This window comes from Chrysemys picta, chromosome 13 (assembly GCF_011386835.1).
Source record: "Chrysemys picta bellii isolate R12L10 chromosome 13, ASM1138683v2, whole genome shotgun sequence".
NCBI lineage: Eukaryota > Metazoa > Chordata > Testudines > Emydidae > Chrysemys > Chrysemys picta.
Window position 1 is genome coordinate 50551491 of NC_088803.1, and position 22929 is coordinate 50574419.

The following is a 22929-nucleotide window of genomic DNA, read 5'->3' on the forward strand; positions in this document are numbered from 1 at the left end:
ACGTCCCGGCCAATGGTAAACAGGGTTATTACCAGTTGAGAAGGCTCAGATTACTTCTTTTGAAAAATATCTAAGGGCATCTCTACATTTGCCATTTAAAGCGGGGAACATCCCTTTTTGGCGCAAAAACCATGGGAGCGTCTACCCGTGCCAATGAGTTTTTGCGGTGAAACTTCTGAGTTTCACCACAAAAAGAAAACCACCTCCATGAGAGGTGGACGGCTCTTACCAGTGATGCTTTTGTGGTGATGTGCAAGTGAAGACACATTCTTCCTGTTTACACAGCTTTTAGCCTCCGCACGATATCCCACAGTGCCTCGGTGATCACTCTGGCCAGCAGCTCTGCTGCTCTGATGCCAGGTAAACAGACAGACATCCCTCCCCCTGTAAAGCCCAGGGAATTTTGAAACTCCCCTTCCTGTTTTCTTGGCAAATGCTCACTTATCATCTGGCAGGTGACAATGCCTGCTCCACGGAGCAAGCAATCTTTTGCTCAGAGCAATGCTGAGCTACTGATCAGTGTTTGGGGAGAGGAGGCTGTGCAGGGACCCAGGATGCCCCGCGATCACCCCCTCCCCTTCCCACAGCGATGGACGTGCTGCAAATGTGAACACTCTCTGACGCCTGTGGACGTAAGTGAGAACACAAACCATTGACGGGTTCACTATCACCGTTGAAACGGACAACGCAAAAACTCTGCAAGTGTAGACATAGCCTCAGGAAGGCTTAAGCCAGGAGCATATCACATATCGCCCAGGTAGGATAACGCTGCTCTGAATTTTACCAAAGCAGCTGTCTGCAAGGCAGCAAATGGCTCAGAAGTCAGCAACTTGGCCACTAGCTGAGTTGAAATAGCGAAACAAAGCCTATTATTATTTCTAGCGCCACTTCATTAGCTCACTGGTAAATAAAAGGCAGGCTCTAATCATTTATCACAAAGGCAGGGCGGCATTCCCCTGCAGCCATCCTTTCTGCAGACTTAGATTCAGTTGAATGGCATTCTCAGTAGTGCTGTCCCTAGGTTGCGTTTCCGAGAATGATCTGACAACATTCAGCCAGGCTGAATGGTCAATGCTGTCTCCTAGGCATGAGGAGTGACACTTGAAATGGGGCGGGGGCAGCGGTTTTGAAATACATCTTCCTTTGGTTCCACTCATTTTAACAGGCATTGTTCTGGATAACTTCTGCGGGGATTCTTGTATCTTAGGGGCTTGATTCAAAGCATGCAGAATTCAGTGGCAATCTTCCCATTGATCTCAATAGCCTTCAGATCAGGCCCTTGGTCAATAGTGAAATGATTAACATAAGAATTCAGTTGATCTAAAGATTACAGGTGTTAAATTCAAATTTTGGAATGAACAAAACCTCAATTTTTGGAGTAACTGATCCTAAACTAAAGAGTGCATGTTGGATCTATATGCATGTACCGCCTGCCCCCCCCCCTTACCAATTCTCAGCTGGGGTTATAGTTACATGTTAAGGGTTGGGGGGAGGGATAGCTCAGTGGTTTGAGCATTGGCATGCTAAAGCCAGGGTTGTGAGTTCAATCCTTGAGGGGGCCACTTAGGGATCTAGGGCAAAATCAGTACTTGGTCCTGCTAGTGAAGGCAGAGGGCTGGACTCAATGACCTTCCAAGGTCCCTTCCAGTTCTAGGAGATGGGATATCTCCATAAACTGCTTTACTTTAAAAGGAAGAGAGGCCAGTATCATGCCATGAAACAAACATCTCCTGGAGATTCCAAACGCCTTGTTTCACGATCCACAGAGCAGAGCAACACATCAGGGTAGAAAGTCTCCTATTGCAGATGAACGCAGGCTGCTTCTTCCCAACATACTATTTTATTCACAAACGAATATCTCAAAACAAATCGGACAAATGATTTCTTTGCACTTAAAGGGCCATTCCCTCCCCTTTAACTATGGGCAAACACCCCAGCAGCTGTTCTTGTGAAATAAAATCTCCTCAGCCTACCACCGCCCAGCACCACTCATGTCATTTAGGAAAAATGATAGCCATCTAGAGAACTGGCCTATTTCTCAAGGTCCTGTACATTGGTTGTTCTTAGACACAGTGAGCCAGATCCTCAAACGGACCAGCGTGTTACCCAGATCAGCTGAGCAGAAAGGGAAGGCAAAAGTACCTTCAAGTCAACTCTGCACTCTCATGATCCCCTAGGCTCTCAGGGGTAGCTTTGGCCTCCAGATACATTTAAAAGAGCCTTGGAACTTTTGTAGAAGGAATCTATGGGATGCCCAGGCACCATTAGGGCAATCCTCGGCATAAGGCTTTGCCTTCACTTTACATAAGGTCAGGGCCAAGGTAATGGGGCTTTGATCATTTTTAAAGTAAGTTTGGCTCTCCTCTTTGTTCATAGCCCGCTCCCACCTTGAAAACGTGAAACGGATGTTTATTGCTTTGGTGAAATGTGTTTTCGTCCATCAGGTGCACACCCAACAGCCCCGTCCTGTCAGGCATGCACCACTGCCCTCACAGGCGCGATATTGAGGGTTGGGACTGGGTGCTTTGGCATTCATTCTAATTGGCTCCTTTTAGTCTCCTCCTGTAAGATAGATTCTCCAGGCCCCTGAACATCCTAGCAGCCCTTCTCTGTACCTTGTCCCAGTTACATTTATCTTTCCTGAACATGGGTGACCAGAATTCCAGATGAGGTCTTCCCAGTGCCATGTACAATGGCATTAATACATCCCTAGCTTGACCAGAAATTCCTCGCCTGAAATATCCTATCCCCACACCCTCCTGAACGCAGAACTCCTGAGTGCAGCACCCTAACCACAAAACCAACTTCTCCTTTGCACAGTGACAATCCTAATGTAAGGTTTTAATCCTACCAATCTGTCCTGTCCGGCCATCTGCCACACTAACGGGTGTTTGCTGCATCATTGCCTGTTGGTAACAGACGGAACAATGTGTGTTATTAACCAGCGCATGCTCCTTTTCCCATTTTGTTGGTACTGATTAGCACCCCCAGACCAATCTCTAGCTTCAAACAGGAAAGGAATGTCAGATGGCAAAGTGATAATATCACGACAAGGTTGCCAGAGATGAGAGTGAATCTGTGTTCCCCTGCGCTCAAGAGGCTTCAAGTAATCAGAAGAGGCTAAAGTGATTTACACTTGTCTCTTTTGCTACAACCGGATCAATGTGAATCTGAATTTCCAACAGGCTCTCTATTCTTGTTTTCAGTTACAAATGCCTCGCTTGCCTCCCTGTGTTTGCACAAAGGGAGAAAGCTCTTTGTTACACATGAGTTTGATACATAGAGTGCACTCTGCTAAGTGGCTGTTTGACAAACCGGAAAGATTTTTAATATCCTACAGAAGGGAAAAGCTTCCAGCTACCTCAGCGTCAATTGCATTTGGAGCCCTGACTCCGAAGCGTACTCCCTCCAGTCCTGAATCCCATGTGGGAAGATATATACCGACTTTTAAAAGGGACTCTGTGTGTTTGCTGGGGTGGGGAATAGAGGGTGTAATAAAGTGGTATGCCCATTTAAAGGCCAAGGGGCCTGGCCTGGCCAACCCTGTTTAATTCGCCCAGCCCTGCCACACCTGTGCTGGGTATAGGACTTTAAAAAGGGAGAAGCCCAGCAGTTTGGGGCTAGCTATGGAGGGCAGCCAAGCCACTGGAGTGGAGCTATCTCCAGGAGCCAGGCTCCAGGGAGGCAGTCCTGTGGCCGGTGTTCTTCGAGAGGGACAGGGAGCGGAGGAGAAGCCTGGAGAGGTGGAAGATCGTGGTGGTTTTGGTTGTACTTGGACACCCAGTGGGAAAAGACGGGGAGATGCATTCTGATGAGAGTGAGAAGGACTGTGAGCTGAGCCCAGAAGGGGCAAAAGAACTTTTGTTCATGTGAATTTGGGCCTCTTGTCGAATGTAGTGTTTATTTTGGGACTTTGAGTGCCCCAAAAGGGGAATCCAGCTGGAGGCATCACCTACATGAACCCGGGGAGAGATAGAAAACCGTGGGGAGGAGGAAACTGAGGCAGGTAGAGCCTGCAGTGCCACACGTAGCCAGCAGGGGTGCTCTGTGGCAGCCACACTAAATGAGGGGGCTAATGCATGTTGAGGGTGGGACATCCCCCTGCCACATCACTTGGCAGGGGAAGGGAGCAGGAGATATTCCTATATGCCAACAAATGGAAGGGAGGATATGGTTGTATATTCCTAGGGACATTAACACTTGGGAGGGGAAGGATCAGGGCTATTTCCCCACCCCCAAAATGGACATCTGTTCTGGGGACATACGCAGACCAGGGAAGAGGACGTGGCTATTATGGTGTCGCACATGAAAACAGACTCAAGTTTTTAGATCTGTTATTCAATAGACTTTGGCAATGAAAGGAAGTCCTGGAATGGGTGGTAATTCTAGAGTGATATAACAAAAAAGCCTATTGGGGGAGCAAAGAATAGTACCACTCACCCTGAGATACCCCTGTGATATATGTAAGATACATTTCTGAAACACATTTTCCTTTCGAGTGCCTGTCTGTAATGCCTATTGAAATTTTCAGTCTTCAGTCGGAGTTGGACTCAACTGGCAGCAATAGAGATGCTGATTGAACGATCTACTTTTAAAATCTAACCAGAAAGAGTGTGTGAACATGTGTGCACATGTGTACAGAGGGGAAGGGAGGAGCATATGGCATATACAAAGCACCATGCCTGTGGTGCACACCATACTCAGAGTGTAAGCCCTTTCAGGAAGGAACTGTCTTTTTGTTCTATATTTGTATAGCATCTAGTTGAGGACAGTTGTTCCAGCTCATTATATATCTCATCTAAAGCTAAGTTTCTTGCCTTTCTGTCTGCTTGCTTTCCTGTTCGCTTGGAGGCCCTATAGGCAGCAAACTAAAACTGTGGCCTCAAAATTAGTAAAGAAAAGACTGAAGTCCTGTGGGTAACTTGTGCAGAACCAAGGCAGATAAAAGTCAACATTGAGGGCCAGCATCTAAATTAGGTTTCTGCTTTTAAATACCATGGTTAGCAGCAAATGGAGAAAGCAGCAAACTGCAAGCAAGTCTGTTGAGCATGGGGGAAGTCTGGTGCAAGATAAGTGGAGTGATTTGTGATAAACAGATGCCCACACTGTCTAAGGGACCACTATACAAAACCATGGTAAGATCAGCTCTTCTGTACTGATCAGAGACATGGGGAACCAAAGAAAGGCACTTGTGAAGACTTGAAGCCCATGAAAGGAGATGTTTGAGGGCAGTGAGAAGAGGAGAGGAGTGACATTGCTGAATGCGTGTGGAATGATGTTGTCAGGAGCGAGACCAGGGTCAGGGGTATGAGAGAGAAGCGGCAAGAGAAGAAGCTGAGATGGCATGGGCATGTACGAAGTTTAGATTAAGGGAGCCCTGTTAGGGCACCTTTTGAGACTAGCATTCGCAGGCTGAGAACAAGAGGTTGGCCAAGAAAACAATGGATAAACTGTTTATAGAAGGACAGAGTAGCTATGGACTGGCAAGACTGTTCCAGTGACCTGACCCCAGCTAGCTGGGAAAAGGGGAAGAAGTGGTTTTGTATTTCACCTAGGACCTAATAGGGTCCTGGTACAGTACAGATAACAATAATTATCATTATTAAGTAGGGAACTAGCTGGTTAGTTACTAGATTTTCCCATCAGAATAATTTTCCCATGAAAATGCAGTTTCTACAAAATCAATATTTTCTATGGGATATTTTCTATGCGGGGGACTGGACTAGATGACCTCTCGAGGGCCCTTCCAGTTCTATGATTCTACAAAAACAGAACTTGAAAGGTCAGAATTTCCTGCGGGACAGAAATTCCAGATTTCACTCAGCTTTATTAGTTACAGTTGAATGCTGATGGAAATCAAGGAGCTGACGATGCAGCCTGCAGAAGAATTTTACCCCAGAAAGTTCTGCTAATGCTTCTTAATCTTGACCTGCAACAACGCACTGGTATTCCAGTCCTGGGGAGATATTTCCAGGTATCTGCTACAAGAGATGGAACTGACACCACTACATTCATTTTCCCTTGTGATCTGAATATGTTTTACAACCAGGTGGCCAGAAGGGGAAAGTTGGTGCATTAACCTACTGAGCTCATTTTAATTGGTGATCGCTCTATTGCCCAGGGAAATTTCCTGTTCCTTAAATGTTCCTGTATCCTCCTCCTGTCCTGGGGCTCTCGCCAGTCTATAGCTGTCTCTATGGTTTCTTGTCTACAGAAATTCAGTGAGCCTCCAAGGCTGTGTAACTGTAGGGACTGCCTCCTTGAGGAATGTGGCTGTATTATATTGGTCTCAACAATGCAGTCAGCCAGCATTTGCACACTCCAAAAAAACAAGTCTATTTTTTTTTGAGAGGGCCCTTAGCGGAGTATATATTAGATGTCAGAGCTTCATAGACAGCAGACGCTTGAAAATTACGTTTATGTGACTGTTCCTCCAACAGAAATGCAATTGAATATGAAAAAAAGATCTTTGGCTTTAAAAAGCAAAAAGCTATCAGCTTTAATGCTTGACTGTGATTATCAAAGGAATCTGCCAGGGAGAAGACGCATTGGACCATGTTTGGTAATCACAAAACCCCTCTTGGTCCAGAAACAGAAACACCAAGCGAGAAGGTGGATTCTCAAGACTCCAGCTCACTTCAGATAGATCAATATTACTCAAATCTGTTAGGGAAAGAGATTGGTTTCTTTTCTCTCTTGACAGGGAAACAAATAAAGCTGTTACCCCAACATACCTAGGAGGCTGTATGACCCTGTGCAATTTGGAGCTTGATCTGTTTCAGTGCAAGTCTATTTAAAGAAGAATCTAAGAATGGCATCCAACAGGGGGGCAATCAGACCTATGTGTAGGTGTAATTTTTTTTTAAGTTGGCATGAATTTTGAAACTAATCACCTTTGGGAACCGGGTTAAATAAAGATCAATGGTTCAGAGCAGGGCTAGTTCAGCATTAACAGAAAATCACTATCATCTGTTGAGCAGTTGTGTTGTCCACATGAAGTAAATTAGCAATCTCAATCTGGGATACAGGAATTTATTTCAATTCTTGATGGCAGTCTCAGCAAAAAGGTGAGTCTAACTGCCTGGATTGTTTTTATCGGGTCCTGGAAAGTCCAATAACTTTCAGACAGATAGATCCAAAGGTCAACCTTGTTCAGATCCAGGGTTTTAGTTCAGGCCCCTCTCTACTCAAAGGAAAAATTGTTAAGCATCCATCAAACCCTTGATGCCCCACAAAATGGCACTCCAGCTGACCTGTTAGACAAAGCTTCCACAAACTGATGTGGCAAACAAATACTTAGCTTAAGATTAATCTTAACCTTGGTATTTAACAGTCAAAAGCCTCTAGAGGGTAATTTCTACTTTGAAATCACCTAAGACAGATTTGTTGTGCGTTACAAAGCACGTTGCAAAAAATCAGTGTTCTCTTGTACAATTTGGCCATGATTTTAACCATCCCTGTGCCACTCCATAGAGCAGTCACTGTCCTACAGTAGGTCTTCCGTCTGTTCCACTAGACTGTACCAATGCCCCTTGGTCACCCATCCATTGGCTGACCCAAGGCCTGGAAAAGGCTGAAATGGACTTCTTACATGAACAGACCATGATTCACTATCCCTTGACACCTTAAGCAGTCTCAGGGGGAGGCAAGCTGTTGTGTTCGGGACAGCGGTTTTGACATCTGAAGGATGTACAGTATTAGGAAATAGTCTTGCTGAGTGATAAACCATGAAAGCTCATCCACGTGATCTTTTCAGGGGAGTTTGTATTTGAGGCAATTTGTCAATAGCTTAACCCCTCCCTCCCCCAAATCCTTGGCCTGTTTTGCAAATGTTACCACTTGAAGGAATATTGTTCAGATTCATAACACCTGTATGTTACAACAAAGAAAAACCACTACATCACTGACCGGGGGGGGAGTGGGAGCCATGTTTTTCTGAGTGCACAGAACAATAATGCACCTCCCCATACTACTAGCTAGACTGGGTCAAAAATCTAGCAGAGGTGGGGTTTGTGTCCCCATGGACTAAGCAAAGGACATAGCCCCCCAACTCCACCCCTGTCCCAAGACCCACTGAGACATCCTGTGAGTAGCAAAGTATCCCTGGAGGACAGGTGCTTCTATATAGACAGACAATCAACCCCTCCTTTCTACTCTCTGGTTCCCTTTCCACCTTACCCAGAATGTTTCCTTCTGCACTTGTGTTGCCAAAGCTGTTCCATCTGCCGCTGGCTCTTGCCCCAGTCCTTCTGAGGGATTGTGCCAGCACAGAGCAGAGAGGGGAACAATCAGCATCCCTTCCTATGGGCGTTTTCCAAAGGGGAGTCTACATAGAGTTGCTTTTCCGCAGCTGGGCCTTTGTCCTGCCCAGCCATGTCTCAGTAATCCTGCAGCGACCCCCACACACAGAGGGGCAGTCAGAAGGGGATGATACCATGTGGGTTCTTTGCCACCAATTGAATTTTGGGGTCCCTTTAACAGGTTTCCCATACTTTCACCCCTCTGCAACAATGCACAGAGGAGATGGGATGAGGAGAATGAATGATTATCTGGCCCAGCACTTAAAGATAAGTTGGGGAAGCCAAGTGGTTTCTGAGATTGCATTGGCTGTGCTCTTACAAGATGATCAAAAAATAGACTGAATTAATTCCCACTCAGTGGAAACGTGGCTAGCTCACTCTCTCTGCTTCCTGACAGCCTCCAAGGAAGCAAACATCAAGCCGACCAATGTTCGCAAACACTTCCAGAATATTCAGCGCAAACAAAATCAATTAATCTTCTGTGGATTATTTTTTGCCAGGAACTGAGACCAACAGATCCTTAAATCAGTCCCAACAAAGGCAGAAATTAAATGTAAGATTTAAGAGCTGGAGACAGTTTCCCTTATTAACCCAGTCCCATGCAAACAAGCATATGAACACAGCAGGGGAATGAGCAATCAGTCAGAGCTCCTGCTTTTGCATGAGATTGAACAGGAAATGTACTGAAGGGAGCAGTGTATCCATTGGCCAGAGTGAGTACTGGGAAGTCCCAGCTCTGCTACTGAGTTGCTGGGTCGTTTTGAGCCAGTCATTTACCCCTCCCTGGACCCCATCTTGAAAATGGATGTGATAATCAGGGGATGGTTGAACTTCCTAGTCTACAAACTCTCAAAGTCCACAAATTGCTGTGAGGTGTTTTTGTTTTTTTGGATTTTGGGGGAGGGGCGGGGACAGGGGAAATGTTAATGAAACCCAGCACATTCAGCCACTTGAGAATTCTTCTTATGCAAGGGCATTCTCTGGTAATATATAGTTACCATAGCGACTCCAACACCACTGTCCTAGATGCCTGCATAGAGGGCATGGCCAGGGCATCCTTACAGTCTTGCAATCTCCAGCTGCTGGAATTGGAATGGCCCCTTGGCTCAATTCCCTAAGAGGTACAGAGGGACCAACTTTGCCCCATTGGCTCCCAGATTGGTGGAGTGCAAGTTAGTTAACTCAAAACCACACCCCTCCTGAGCCAGACTTTGTTGTCTCCAGGCTCGAAGAACCTCCACAAACCCCACTTTAGCAACCTGCATGGGCCCTGAATGGAGGAGCTCAGGTTGCAGGAAGGAAGGGTTTGGAGGCGGCACTAGGAAGTCGGTCTGTGTGCACATGGCTGGAATGCTAGCACCTCAGTAAATCATTCTCTTAATAAAGAGCCAGTCTAGTTTCACAAGTATGAAGTCCTCTGAGGTTATTACCCAGCAGAACACCCACCACCCTTTATTCCAAGCTCACTTCTTCAACCTTTTCTTCAACAACACACAGCACCGCATGCATCTGCTAAACAACACAACAATTTATCCCTGGGGAGAGAGAGGGACAAAGAAAGAATCATACCTGGCAGATGCTGGAAGGTGCTCCGGTGCTGCCACGAGGAGGTTGGAATAAGGACCCGAAAGAAGATTCAATCGGGAGCTGGATCTGAGTTTGCCAACCTTGTCTTCCTGCAATTTTGTTTTTAGCAAGGTCATTCAATCACTAATGAGAGGGAAGCTGTGCTATGAGTAAGAGCCCTCATGAGCTCAACCTGATTTGAGGTCAGGCCAGGATCCAGTGTATCAACTCTGCCTTTTGCCCTTAGCTTTTCTCTTGTCTCGGCTCCTTGCTTGCTCTCTTTCTCGTTATTTTTCGCCATGTTCCCTGTCCCTTTTCGGCCTATTTTTGCCTTTATTTTTTCTCTCTTCTTGTACTGCTCACCCAATATAACACTCGTACCTAAGCTTTAATTTCCCACGGAGGAGGAAATTAAGATCAGGCTCATGTATTGTTCTCGCCACTGTTTAAATCTAAGCACTCAGAAGTAAAAGCCAGGTGCATTAACCTACAGCTCTGCTTCAGCCCCCCTCCACCAAGCAAGCCCTGAACAATGTTAGATCAAAGCATGTGCACTGGGTAGAGCCAGGAACGTGCAGCTCGCAAACCGGCAGGCAGTGAGAGAAGATGGAAATGTCCCTTCCTGCACCTGTACTTTGAGGTCTTACCAACTTTCACAGAGATGCAGAATGTTTCCTATGGTGCTTTTTAGCCCATCCCCCCAGCATGTTGCAAAGCTTCCCATCTGACGGCATAGCTACATTTCCCCACATTTACCAGACTCGGGGCCTGTGGGCTTAGCGATCAGATCCATAAAGCCCCGTCACGGAACTAACAGCCAGGCTGCAAAAATGAGACTCCTGAACAGATTGTTCACTGACATCACAGTCACAAACTGAATACAAATGTCGGGGGGGAGGGGGAGGAAGGGACAGACTGAAACCTCTCACCCTGGGGAGCCGTTAGCATTACCGTTTGGTTCTGGATACTGACTCTCTTGATTAGGTTATTCATAATCCCGTCTAACTGAGACACAGCCGGTGCCATCCATCTGCACGCAGCTTGTACGCATTCCTTCCCCCACTAGACCTCTAGCTGCAACGACACGCTTCCTCTTCCCCTCCCTTGGCAGACAGTCGGGTTCTGTAAGGGCTGCAGTGGCTGGAACGACAAGGGATATGAAACAGGCAAAAAAAGGCCACTGCTCTTTCACATCTATCAGCTCCATTGGCGTAAGTCAGCATAGCCTTGTTGAAATCAGTACTCCCATTTAAACCAGCCGAGGGACTGGCCCGTATATTTTAGATCAGAGCTTGGAAACCCTTATCACAGGCCATCAGCATTGTCATTGTCCCAGGTCACTAACACTAACTGGTTTTATCCCTGCTGTTACTATATGGCAGCTGTCTGTCGCAGAAGACAATGGTTTAAGTGCCAAAGCTGTTCAGATACTAAATGTCACGCTGCAGTAAAACATACATGGGTAAAACGTCCAATTCCCGAGCAACAGATAATGTAGGCACAAGGCACAGGGCTAGTGGATGAAGCTGGTGCACTAATGGCGCTTGAAGCCTACTGCTCTTTCCTCTTCACTCGCTTTGCTTCCCTCTCTCTCAACCACTCTGGTGCAGCGCAGCCCTCCAGTGTAGCCTGTTGCTAGCTACATCTGTCCAGCTTGCCACGTCGATGTTGAAAATTTTCAACAAGTCCTTCTGGCAAATGTCCTTGAACTTAAGCCTAGGCCTCGGAGCATCCACAATACAGGGGATCCTTTAGAATGTACCCATCATCTATCCATTGCAAATGGTCAAGCCAATGGAGAAGTCTTTGAGAACAGTGATTGGACATGGCAATTTTTCTTTCTCAAGTATTTCAGTGTCAGGAACTTTGGTTTCTTACTTGATATTTAGAATATGGTAAAGACAGTGGGTGTGGAAGGTGTTTAGCCTTCCTTTGTACCTGCCGTAGGCAGTCCAGGCTTCACCACCATACCACAGCATGCTCAGAACACACATATGGTAGACCAATATCTTCATGTTCAATGTTAGTTTCCTGTTCTCTCCCATGTGTTTGGTCAGTTGACCGACTGCGGTGGCTGCCTTTCTGACGCAAGAATTAAGCTTATCATCTAGAGATAAATCATCCAATACAATTGATCCCACATAGCATTACGTGTGCACAACTTCTAGCACCATCAACACACCTTATGCCATCATCATTGTCTTCTTTAGAGTGTTGGTTGGTCCAAACTCATCACAAGCTAGCGCGGAGCTACTGCAAAGTTGCTGGAGGTCCTCTTCACTGTATGTCACGAGCACTGCACCAGCAATGAAAAGAAGTTCTCTTAGCAGCAGGTATTTGACTTTGCTTTGTGCTCTGAGATGTGCAGTGTTAAAGAGTTTTCCATCTGCTCTTGTCTGGAGATGTACAACCTCAGTGCAAAATGAAAAAGCATGACGGAGCAGCAGAGAGAAGAATGTACCAAAACATATCCCTGTTTGACACCACTGTGGATTTTTAAGCTGTCACCATCATACCAGACTATAGCCTTCATGGAAGAACTAAATCAGACTGAGGGCAATCAATTCTATCTCATAATTGGAAAAGGTCCTTTCTGCTGACCAGGTCCAAAGCCGTACTAAGATCCATGAAAGCCATGTAGAGAGGTTTTCCTTGTTCTTGACACTTTTCTTGCAGTTGCCTTCATGTGAAGAGCATGGGAATCGTTGATTTACCAGCACTGACTCTCTGGATATACATGTTCAGCAAGAAATTGCACTCTTTGGGGAATGACTCATGCAAATACCTGGCCAGAACAGTAAGGAGAGAAGTTCCTCTGTAGGTATTACCATCACTCCAATCTCCTTTGTCTTATCCTGGCTACTATTATCGCATGACTATCCTGTCCCCCAGATTTCCATCCTATTCAGACCTGCATAGCAGTTCAACAGCACTCTGTTCCCAATGGGTGTATGGATCCCACACAGGGGATTAACCATCCTGGACTAAGCAAACAGACGTCCCAACAGAAACTGCCAACTTTATAGTCAAAAAAGGCCCAATTAATTACCTAGCTGCTTGCAATCTGCTAACGAGGGTTAATGAGCCAGCAGACTCTCCATAGAAGAATGCAAACAAGCACCACTCCTGCACAAGTGTCTTCTTTACTATTAGCTTCAGAAGAGAGGTAAAGGACTGAATGTGCCAGTTGACTCTCCCCTCTCTCCATCTCTTGGGGACAGGACTGAAATATGTTAATAGGCCAGTGCACAGGAAAATTTCATTGCTCTTACCTGTGCCCTGCCTGTTCTGTGGATGAGCACAGCACTTTAATCTACAGGCCTGGCAATCAGGCACTTTCAGAAACATAGACAGATTCATAACCAGCCATGTGGCAGATTATGAGCGACGCTGCTTTGGTTTAAGGAGTATGGATGTTTGAAAATATTCTGTAGCAATCTATTCGCCTGCTGATACATTTGCCGGAATTCCACTTCCATCTTGAACTTGACACCTCTGGCCTCTGGAACTTCTTTGCCACTTGACCTGAAAAGTGCTGTGGACTTAGTCCCAATTAAACAGGATTTAGAAACCTTGCCAAAGTTTGTCATTTCAATGTTTTTAGTCTGGATTTTTAACCATATTTGGGTTTTGAGGTGAGATTTGCTAGTCCTACCGTGCTTTTGAGACTCTTACTCAACCTGTAGTATTATTGACATTGAAAGCAGCTGCTGGTGTACATTAGGCACAGATTTTTAACAGTGTGCATACACTTGTGTGCAACTGACTTGTGCTCACGCACATCCCAAAGCCAGCGTATGGCCAGGATTTGCCTGTGTGACAATCCACCAAGCATGCAATACCACAGAACCCTTCAGCTCCAAAAGCACAGGCCTCTACCTCTTGAGCTAAAGAGTAAATCCATCAGCTGGTAGCAGTGGTGAGCTATTATACTCTCCATGGGCCAGCCTCTAGAGGGGAACATTAGTCATATAGCTATGTGCACAGGCAAGCTGTGAGTTGCAAGCATGCATATTTCAGCCTTGATCTTGGAAAAATCAAGTTTCCTTTGCCATTGTACCACAGTAATAACCAAAAGACTTCATTTTCCATCCATTTGTATCATTTGTATTTCTTGTTCTTCTGCATTCTTTATGGTATAACAACTTTTGATTACTCCACACAGTACAGACCACTCAATATTAATTTCATTTCTATCCAATCTGCAGCAATTGCCTCTTGCAAAGGGAAAAGAAAAGCAAAGGACATAGAGAGACACAAGGTCTCAAAGGGTTCATTCATGTCCACTGGATTTGTGTTACTTTATACTCCAGCTCTGTTTCATCGCTGAGAAGTACAGCTTGTTAAACCGTTCCCATTAGGGAGCCTTCTCGTAAGACGTCACATAATTGAAATGTTATAATTTCTCACAACGGGCCTCTGATCCTGATCCGTGCCCTAGGGACTGAGGGCCAGATTTTTAAAGGTGTTTAGGTATCTAAACCTGTAGATAAAAGTCAATGCCTACATATATTTTTAGGGGCCTAAATACTTTTTAAAATCTGCTCTTCAGGCAATGTTAATAAGTAAGTAGAATTGAAAGCCCATGAACACGCTATTGAGTTGACTGGCTGCAAAGGAGTCCAATTCACCATAGAAGAAAGAGCACTAGAGACCAATTAGCAGACTTGAGGGCTGGGGAAGAACAAGTATGAGCAAACTGGTGGAAGAATTCAAGGCGTTCAGTCAAATGTCTTTACTCGGAGGGTATGTATGAAACAGGAGCCGCATGGAAAGAAAAGAGCCGTGGAAGGAGATCGACGTTCCGGGCTACAAGTCTAAATATTGCTGGAGTTGTGGGAGTAAAAAATGGCACAGGTACTTGTGTCTAAAGCCCCATGACTAAATATGCACATGTGATGGTCACCCTCTTGGCCAAAACATGGGGGACTGACCTGGGGACCTCCAGAGCTAAAACAGTTACAACTCATAGCCTCTGGCCTGGCACACAGGGGGATTCATAACATGCACTCACCAGTGGGTTGCACACACAACTGGGTGTCTGGGAGTAACAGGAGATCGCGGAGGCTGGATGTTGATTCTGAATCTTCTTGCTTTGGAGGCATCATTGGGTACAGGGTTTGGTATTTTTCCCCTTTAATCAAACTACTGGGAAATAGAAGAATTCAGGAGAGTTTAATATGCCAGCTTTTCCCTTCTCAAATAACCCTTTCCCTCTGCTGCTGCCCAACTACCTGCTTCAAATTCATTGAAAACTGTAGGGGAAACATATGCATAAAGAACACCTTAAAGGTACCAAGTAGATGGAGAGGTTGGAGGGGGAGAAATTATCTGAATTTGCAGGAAACTCAAACAATGGTCAGTAGTTTGAAGCAGCAAGAGGCAGCCAACTAAAACTGATAGCCCTTTGCTGTCAAGGAAATAGACAATCCTGGACGAGCAGGAGTTGGACTCACTGATGTGTTAGGTATTGCTCATTTCTTTGTTCTGTGAGTCTTTGTTATGATTCATGGGTAAGACCTTGTGAAATAGATAGGTTACATAGCCACAAATCATGATCACATTTAAATTCTCCCTGTCACTTTCCTAACATAAGCAAAATCTCTGCAACTTTGGCTGAGTTCCTTGCAAGTCTCAGTAAGGGACAATGTTTGTGCATAAAGTTGTTATTGGTCTTGCTGGAAGTTAAGTGTCGGCAGATCATGAACAATCTTGCGTGGCTGCTGTATCTAGAAAGAGCGAGTGCTAGGGAGTTAACGATGTGTTCCATTTGAAAGCTCTTGTCAGAAGTGACAGAGTAGCAAACCGCTTATCAGTTTAGTACAAAGGCATGGAAGTATGAGAAATAAACAGCTCCAAGAACAAACACCCTGTAAACATCACAGGTGGCAGAAATGGTTTATTGGGTGCAATTGTCTATCCATTTAGTGGGTGTGAACGAGACTGTAGGAAAGTGGCAGATTTGAGAGTCTTCATAGGGATTCAGGGCTTCTTCCAGTCACCCTCATGCCTAGTCCTTGAACCCTGTACAAAGATGTTGGGTACTTACTGCTGATTCATAGTGCTGAGATATTATATCCAACTAGGATATAAGTGAGGTTGGAGGGAAGCAGGAGTTGGGACAAAAGGGGAGCTGTAAGGAAACCTAGGAATAATCAAGTTTAGGGAGGAAACTGAGGTTTGTATCACCATTATTTGAGTTAAAGCCAATCCTCTGGGAGGGGCTAAGGATGGAATACATACAGTGTGTATATACACTATTTTCAGAGTTACATTTATTTACATGATACTTCCTCAGAGCAAACATCACCCAGTAGCCAGACCCAAATATCTATGAAAACACAAACGCGGGCAAGCCATGAAACTATTCCATGGACCTCTGGGGCAATTTGGGCTACTGTTCCCTTGTCTAGTGCTCATGGTCTTGTATTCAGTGAAGATGGAAAGGGTCACTATTGGTCAAAATATCCTGCGTCTGTTTTTCCACACCCCCAAACAGAAAAACATCAGTGTGTTTTTTTAAATGCATCATGTCAAAGTTCAAAAGGGCTGAGGCTCCCCTGTCTTTTTATAGGTGCTCTTTGCCTCTGAAAAATTTGCAACTGCAATCTTGGATCCACATAGTGAACTTCAGGAGCAAAATGGTGGCCACCATTGTGAAAATTTGGCCTAGTATGTTTATGTTTCAGGTTGATGTTCTTCTGCCTACACTGCCAGTGAGAGATGGATGAATAATGTTCCTGGTTGTCCTCGTAACACTCCTTTCAATCCAGCCAATATCTATTTAGTACCTGCCAGGGCACAGGGATGGTGCTGAGCAAGACTCGCATAATCTTCTCTGCCTTCTCCTTTTCCTTTATGTGACTGGTCAAAACTAGAATGGATTGTTTCCCCCAAACATTTCAGTTTACATTAGGCATGAATTGCTCTATTAGCAAGCTGAGAGAATTAGCTTCATTTGCTCACATTTCCCTAAGACACAAATATGAACTAGCACTTTGCTTCAGTTAAACACAAGCTGCTCAATGGAAGAGGAGTGCGATGACATCCATGAGACCTTTCCATTGACATTTTTGATATTCAGTCTTATTTATTATTTCCATCACTGTAACACCTACAAACCCCAACCATGGTTCAGAGATGGTACTAGAAACTCTACAGACAAGTCACAACTCACAATACTGGCGGCGGTGGGGGGGGAGAGCGGGTTGTTTGTATGTCTGTTTTTAATCACCCTTATAGAAAGGTTCATTAAAATATATATTTTTTTAAATTGCAAGAATCTTAAAGCCAAGAAGAAGTAAGAAGTCCATTAGGAAATGGAAGCAAGGGAGTGAAGATGTCCTGGAAGAGGTCATTTATTTGGTACAAACCGGAGCTGGTCAGAAAAATGGATGCACTTGGAGTTGGAGGGATTCCACTGAAATTTTCAGCTTTATTTTTTCCAAAAACCTAGAAGTCAAAATATTTTCAATTTTCAGATGCCAAAAACTGAATTTTTTGGACCAAAAACTGAAACATTTTTAGTTTTCTACACACAAAAAAGATAAATGATCAAGTAAAGCAAACATTTTCTGTGAATTTTTTTATTTAATCTAAAACCCCACTTTTCACTGAAAAAATGCTTTTATGGAAATTTTTCATCCAGCTTTAGCCCAAACTGAGGCTGTAGGGTGCCTGAGCTGAAGGGATCTATGTATAAAAGCTTCCCATGTACTTTTTCTTGGGAGCACATGACATGTGTCCCTTCGCCAACCAGTTTAGCCAGTTCACTCCCCCGTCCCCTGTACACAGACCCTCCGCACCCCATATTGGACCTCAGGTTTCCCTGAAGGACCCCGTAGGATTTCATGAGAGCTAGACCAAAATGCTGCATCTGGATTCTGAACCTTTAAACTGCAGGGATGTTCAGATCTAGGGTTTGGGGTTGACCATTTATCAAAACCGGGGCTCTTTGGATGTGGATTTTGAAACCCCTTCTCCAGCTCCCTAGAATTCAGGGCTGTTCAGATCCAGGCTGGGGTTCAGGCCTGTCTCCCGGTAAGGCAGGAATATCTGGGGTCATAAAACATTCCTACACATATTTTTTCACTGGGAGAAGGGTTAAAACTTCCTAGGCACTTCTTACACAGGGGTGGGGGGGAAGGGTTCCATGTCGGCAGGGAAGGAATACATCTTTCAGGGGCCTAAAAAAATCAAATCATAAATAAATCGCCCGTGCAGCCATTTCAATCCAGCACTTAGCTTGTGCATTGTAGAGTTAGCCACGGCGTGGCACAGAACCCGGGCGGGACCCCTCTTCAGCCCCATTACTCAGCAGTGCAGGCGAAATGTGGCCCGCTGTACAATATCACACCCACAGCGCAGTAAACAAGCATCAAATTGCCTACTTCCATTTGTTCCTGCTGTTCGCCCGGAGTGCGGAGTTGTGTGAAATGACTGCATCCATTTGCACACCAGGCAGTTCTGTAGGCGCTTCTCCTGAATGTTACCGAGACCAAATTTCATCAACAGTCTGACTCTGTGTGGGGAACTCCATGGGACAGAAACCCCTCCCCACAACCTGCAGGCTGCCTTCAGTCGCTGCTCTTAGAATATTGGAATATTGGCTGCAGCCCCGAGCACATTAGGACACATCCAATGGCCCTGGCTTGCCACACCCCCATGCTCCTCTTCTGAGCCAGACCACTTGGGGCATCTGCAACCCACAACTGTACTACATGCAGGCGCTCTGCAGAGGCAACAGATGAGTGCAGGGCTGGGGGGAGGAACACCCGTGTGCCCCATTTGAAAGGACGGTCCTGACGTTACAGGGTTCTCTTCCTTCTAACTTCAGAAGCTCGCCCAACACTTGTCCCCATTCCCATTTCCGTCACCCGACGGTTCCTCTCCCGGCACCCTCCGCTCAGTCATGCGCGGTGTTTATTATGTCAGTGGATGTAGGTCTTGGTTTGCAGACAGGTCATGCAATGAAGGCCCCAGACTGCACTGGATGAGGTGCACAGCCAAACGACCCCCGGGGACGCCCCAAGAGGCACAGCCCTTCCCAGTGGAGGGACTGCTTTTGGCATGCTACAGTCTATGCCCCTCTCCGCACCCGGTCAGGGTGGAAAGGGAAACGGATCACAGCTCTAGCCCTATCTCTTCCCAGTATCCATTGGAGTGGATTAGTCCCAGGAGGGGCCCAGCGGGAGCAATCCCTATGCTCTTGCAAATGCAGACACTTCTTGATCCTGGGGCTTGCAAGAGGAGAGTGGGGAGGGATGCAGAAGGCCTTGCCTGATTGGCTATCGTTAAGCATCATGCCCAACTCTGGTGCTAACCAGATGGCACTGAATAATAATACTAATAACAACATAAATGGATCAGAAAGGCAAAGATTAGCTGACCACTGATCCCCTTGCAACAGACCAAGTAAACATGGTGCAGCAGCTGCAGCATGGCCCCCCATGTCTCCACACTCTCCAGGGTCAGCCCCTCCCTGTCCAGGGTCTCCTCCTTCCATCCACCAACTTCTCTGCCGTAAGAGCACTGAAAAACTGCCCGCTCAAAACAGCAAGTCTTGGCCTTTTTCTCACCGATCCAGACTCATTCGAATGGCTGTGATATTTAGGGCCAGGTTCTGCGACCCTTCCCCCTGCTGAGCAGTACGTACTCACAGTAGTCCCACTGGGATTACTCACAAGAGCAAGGGCTTCTCAGCATGAATGAGAGATGCAGCATCAGGCCCAGAATAAAGAAAATCTAATCGTGCAACCCTTTATTTTACTTCAATAAACATTTCCCAGCTTGATGTGCTCAGACCAGTATAAAATAACTCCAGCATTTAGAGCTCCATATTCAAGGCCAGACTGTGAACCCCATCACATTACTGAGCAGTTACTCACCTGAGTGACTCCATTCCCAATAGAAAGGGGGTCACAATCCAGCCCTAAATAAGCAGTGACCTGAGTCAAAAGTGACACACTGGTTCTATTCAGAGGGTGACGCCCCCTCCTAATGCAAATTTTTATTTTACTTTACAGGAAATGATTTGCTCTGGCTTCATGGGGAGAGGTGATTTAAATCATGGAAGAAAATGAGAGTTTTTACTCCTTTGCGTTTTTCTACGTACAGAATCATCAAAACCATTGATACATTAAATATTAAAGGCCAGAAACATGTCACTAAATGCCGGGAGATGGACCCTGGTGGGGACAACATCTGCTCATTCCTCTCCCCCCTCCCCCCCGCACAAAAGTCTTTCTGCTATAGAAAATCAATCCAATGTATCTAGAGCCGGACGTTCATCTGCAGTTAGAGATGCTGCCCTCATCTCTGGAACATTGTGTTGCATTCTATTTTTATGGTGTTTTTAAAAATAGTGACGCTCGGAACTTTTCAGATTTGTACCCTGCAGAGATAGGAGGCCGCCAAGCACTTCGTTTCCCTTTTGCATAGCACCAAAGGAAGGGATTAGACTCCCTCTCCAGTCTAAACCCAAACCCTAGCATGGCACAGGAGCTGCGGTGTGAAACAGGGGTGCCCGTAGTCCCCCAGGGACCTTCACAGACTGCCGGCTGATTATTTCCAAATCCTTGCTCTTCCGGCTGACAGTGCCTTACACAACTGGCAGAGTCCACCTTTTGAAATATATTTTACCCCTCTGTTCTGTTCTCTGGGTTAACTCTGCTTCCTTTAGGAGGCACCAGAGGGTTGTTTAATATGAACTGTGGCTGAAAACCTTCATCATCCCTGAGGAACCACAGGGGGGGAAAAAACTCCTTAGCTAAAATGCAAAGGAAATAACTTGGAGAAATGCAAGAGTTTCAAACATGGTCTCTATCACCCAGGGCATCAGTTCACTTCCGCTTGCAGTCTAAGGTTCCCCCCCCCCCCCGCCCTCTGCTCACTCCCCACTCTCAGGAAGAATAGCGAGGGGAGGGGGGTTGGTGAGATGTGTGCATTGCCTACCTGACAATAACATACATGACCGAGCAGTTGCCCACCAGCCCCACTATGCACACGATGGAGTAGACGACCACAATGGTGATCTTGATGCCCAGTGGCAAGAAGCCATCTCCTGTGCCGTTGTTAAACCAGTTACTGGGAAAACTCAGGTTCAGCATTGAGGAGTCGTTCAGCAGTTTCCTCAGATCAGGGTCTTCCAAAATATGAGCAGGGAAGAGAGGATCCATCCTGAACCTGGCCAGCCTGTGGCAAAGACCTGGGGCACCAACAGAGCAATAATGAAAATGGGATTAATAACAATCAATACTTGTCTAAACCAGCAATCATCATACATTGGGGGCAAACCCTTAGGAAAAGAGATTTTGTCAAGCCAGCAGAGCCCTACCTCTGCAACATAGGCACAGTAATCTTATTCGTGTTTCTGTGTCACACACACAAATATAGAGATACAACACACAAACACATTGCACTCATTTGGGGGGACTGTATGTCCTTATCTACTGTAGCATCAGTCCCTTTGCATGCGTACACACACACACACACACACACACACACACACACACACACACACACACACACACACACACACACACACACACAGCATCTGTATTGCCCTGCCTGATTTTTTGCTGCAGAACTGGTTAGATGATCACCCCTGTATTCTGGCAGGTGAGATGACATACAGAAAATACATCATTGTTGTTTGCAATGCCCATTTTCAGCTGCTGTCTGTCATCTCCGTTCATTGCTATGGGAGCCCCAAACTGCCCTTGCCTGCAGTCATATCGTAACAGAAATAATTCAGCTGGAATCTTGGACTAGGTAAAGTTAAATAAGCATGCTCGCTCCTTACCTCAATGCACACACTTCCTTTCCCTTCTGTTAGGAAACTAGATCTTCCCCCCCTTTGGCTTCAGCAGGGCTCTGGTCCATCAATTAAATCCAGATGAAAAATGAGAAACAAAGCAAATGCAGGAGAGCTCTGCCAGCCTTCTGTCTCCCTGATTGTGAGTGGCTGCTGCTGCTTTAGCCGGCATTTGAATGTGGTGCTCACAGAGAAGGAAGATATTTCTACAGGGGGAAAATCTCACACCCATGCACACGTTTCCAAGCTCGGGGAGGTGAGGAGAGGTGTGAGCTGAGCAGAGCGGATCTGCTAACCAAAGCTGCTAGAGGGCTGTCTGCAGTTCTAGGTCTCCTGGTGCAGAGGGACTGGCGTGCAGTTCCAGGCTAGCTCAGTTGGACTGTGATTTCTCCCAATGTGTAAAACACCTGAGGGGGGTTTTTTCCTCCCCCTTCATTCCCACGTATAACTGTCCACCCCAGCCTGAAAGCCTTCTAGTGGGTCTGGCTAAGCTCGGCTTACATCACCTCTCTACCAGTTGCAGAGCGAAGCAAACTTGGGGGAAGCAGTCTCCTGTTGGCCAGTCGTGCTGCCACTGCACTGCAATCCACCCTCCTTACCCCTCCCTTTGCATAGTGTCAATGCATCTCTCCGCCAGCGAACCACAGACCAGAGCTGGAGCTCAGTGCCAAAGCCACACAATGTACTTGTCTAGGGACAGCCACCTTAAAGAAATACAACGGAGTCTGAGATGGGCTGAAAAACTGGCCAGATACTGAGGGGAGAACGGGAGACCAAAGCGGGCCCCAAATGAAGATTTTGCCAAGAGAAAAGCTTATACAACGCATCAGACCAATGGAAATGTCCCCATGCTTCTTGCTTTTAAATTCAAATGGAACCTGGGTTATTTTTTCTTTTTAACAAATTAACATTCCCCTGCAGTATTTCCTTGTAATTCACACATTATGCCCTGAGCTAGTGCCCAAGAACCGGAAGCAGCATAACAAAGGGGAAGTACAGTGTACTGGGGTTTTTTGGTTGCTGTTGTTTGTTTTGTGGGGGGAGAGAGAGGGGTTATTATTTTTATTCCACTTCAGGTTTTTGTAACACAGCCCAAGACATCTGGGACCGGATTGACAATAGCGCCTGTTTGCACATGAGTGGCCACCTGGAGTTGCCTCACGCAATCCCTAAAAGTCGCAAAAGTACCCTCTAAAAAATCTGGCCCTAGCATGACACTGTCCTTTTGAAAACAACCAACGCATAGGC

At 46.0% G+C, this 22929-nt stretch overlaps 1 protein-coding gene across 3 annotated transcripts in view; it reads right to left on the reverse strand.

The window, feature by feature from the left end:
• The window catches only part of OPRL1 (opioid related nociceptin receptor 1), a 34170-nt gene extending 11913 nt beyond the window's left edge, over positions 1 to 22257 (reverse strand). The window contains exons 1-2 of one of the 3 annotated variants that reach the window (XM_005309880.3): positions 21670 to 22257; positions 20820 to 21072 (exon numbers count right to left, since the gene is read on the reverse strand). In XM_005309880.3, the coding sequence (XP_005309937.1) occupies positions 20820 to 21043 (224 nt within the window). In that variant the 5' untranslated portion in view covers positions 21044 to 21072; positions 21670 to 22257. Of the gene's footprint in view, positions 1 to 9869; positions 10289 to 20819; positions 21073 to 21669 lie in introns of those variants that run through there. The other 2 variants (XM_065566183.1, XM_024111297.3) reach the window with 2 other exon arrangements.
• Positions 22258 to 22929: the final 672 nt, after the last annotated feature.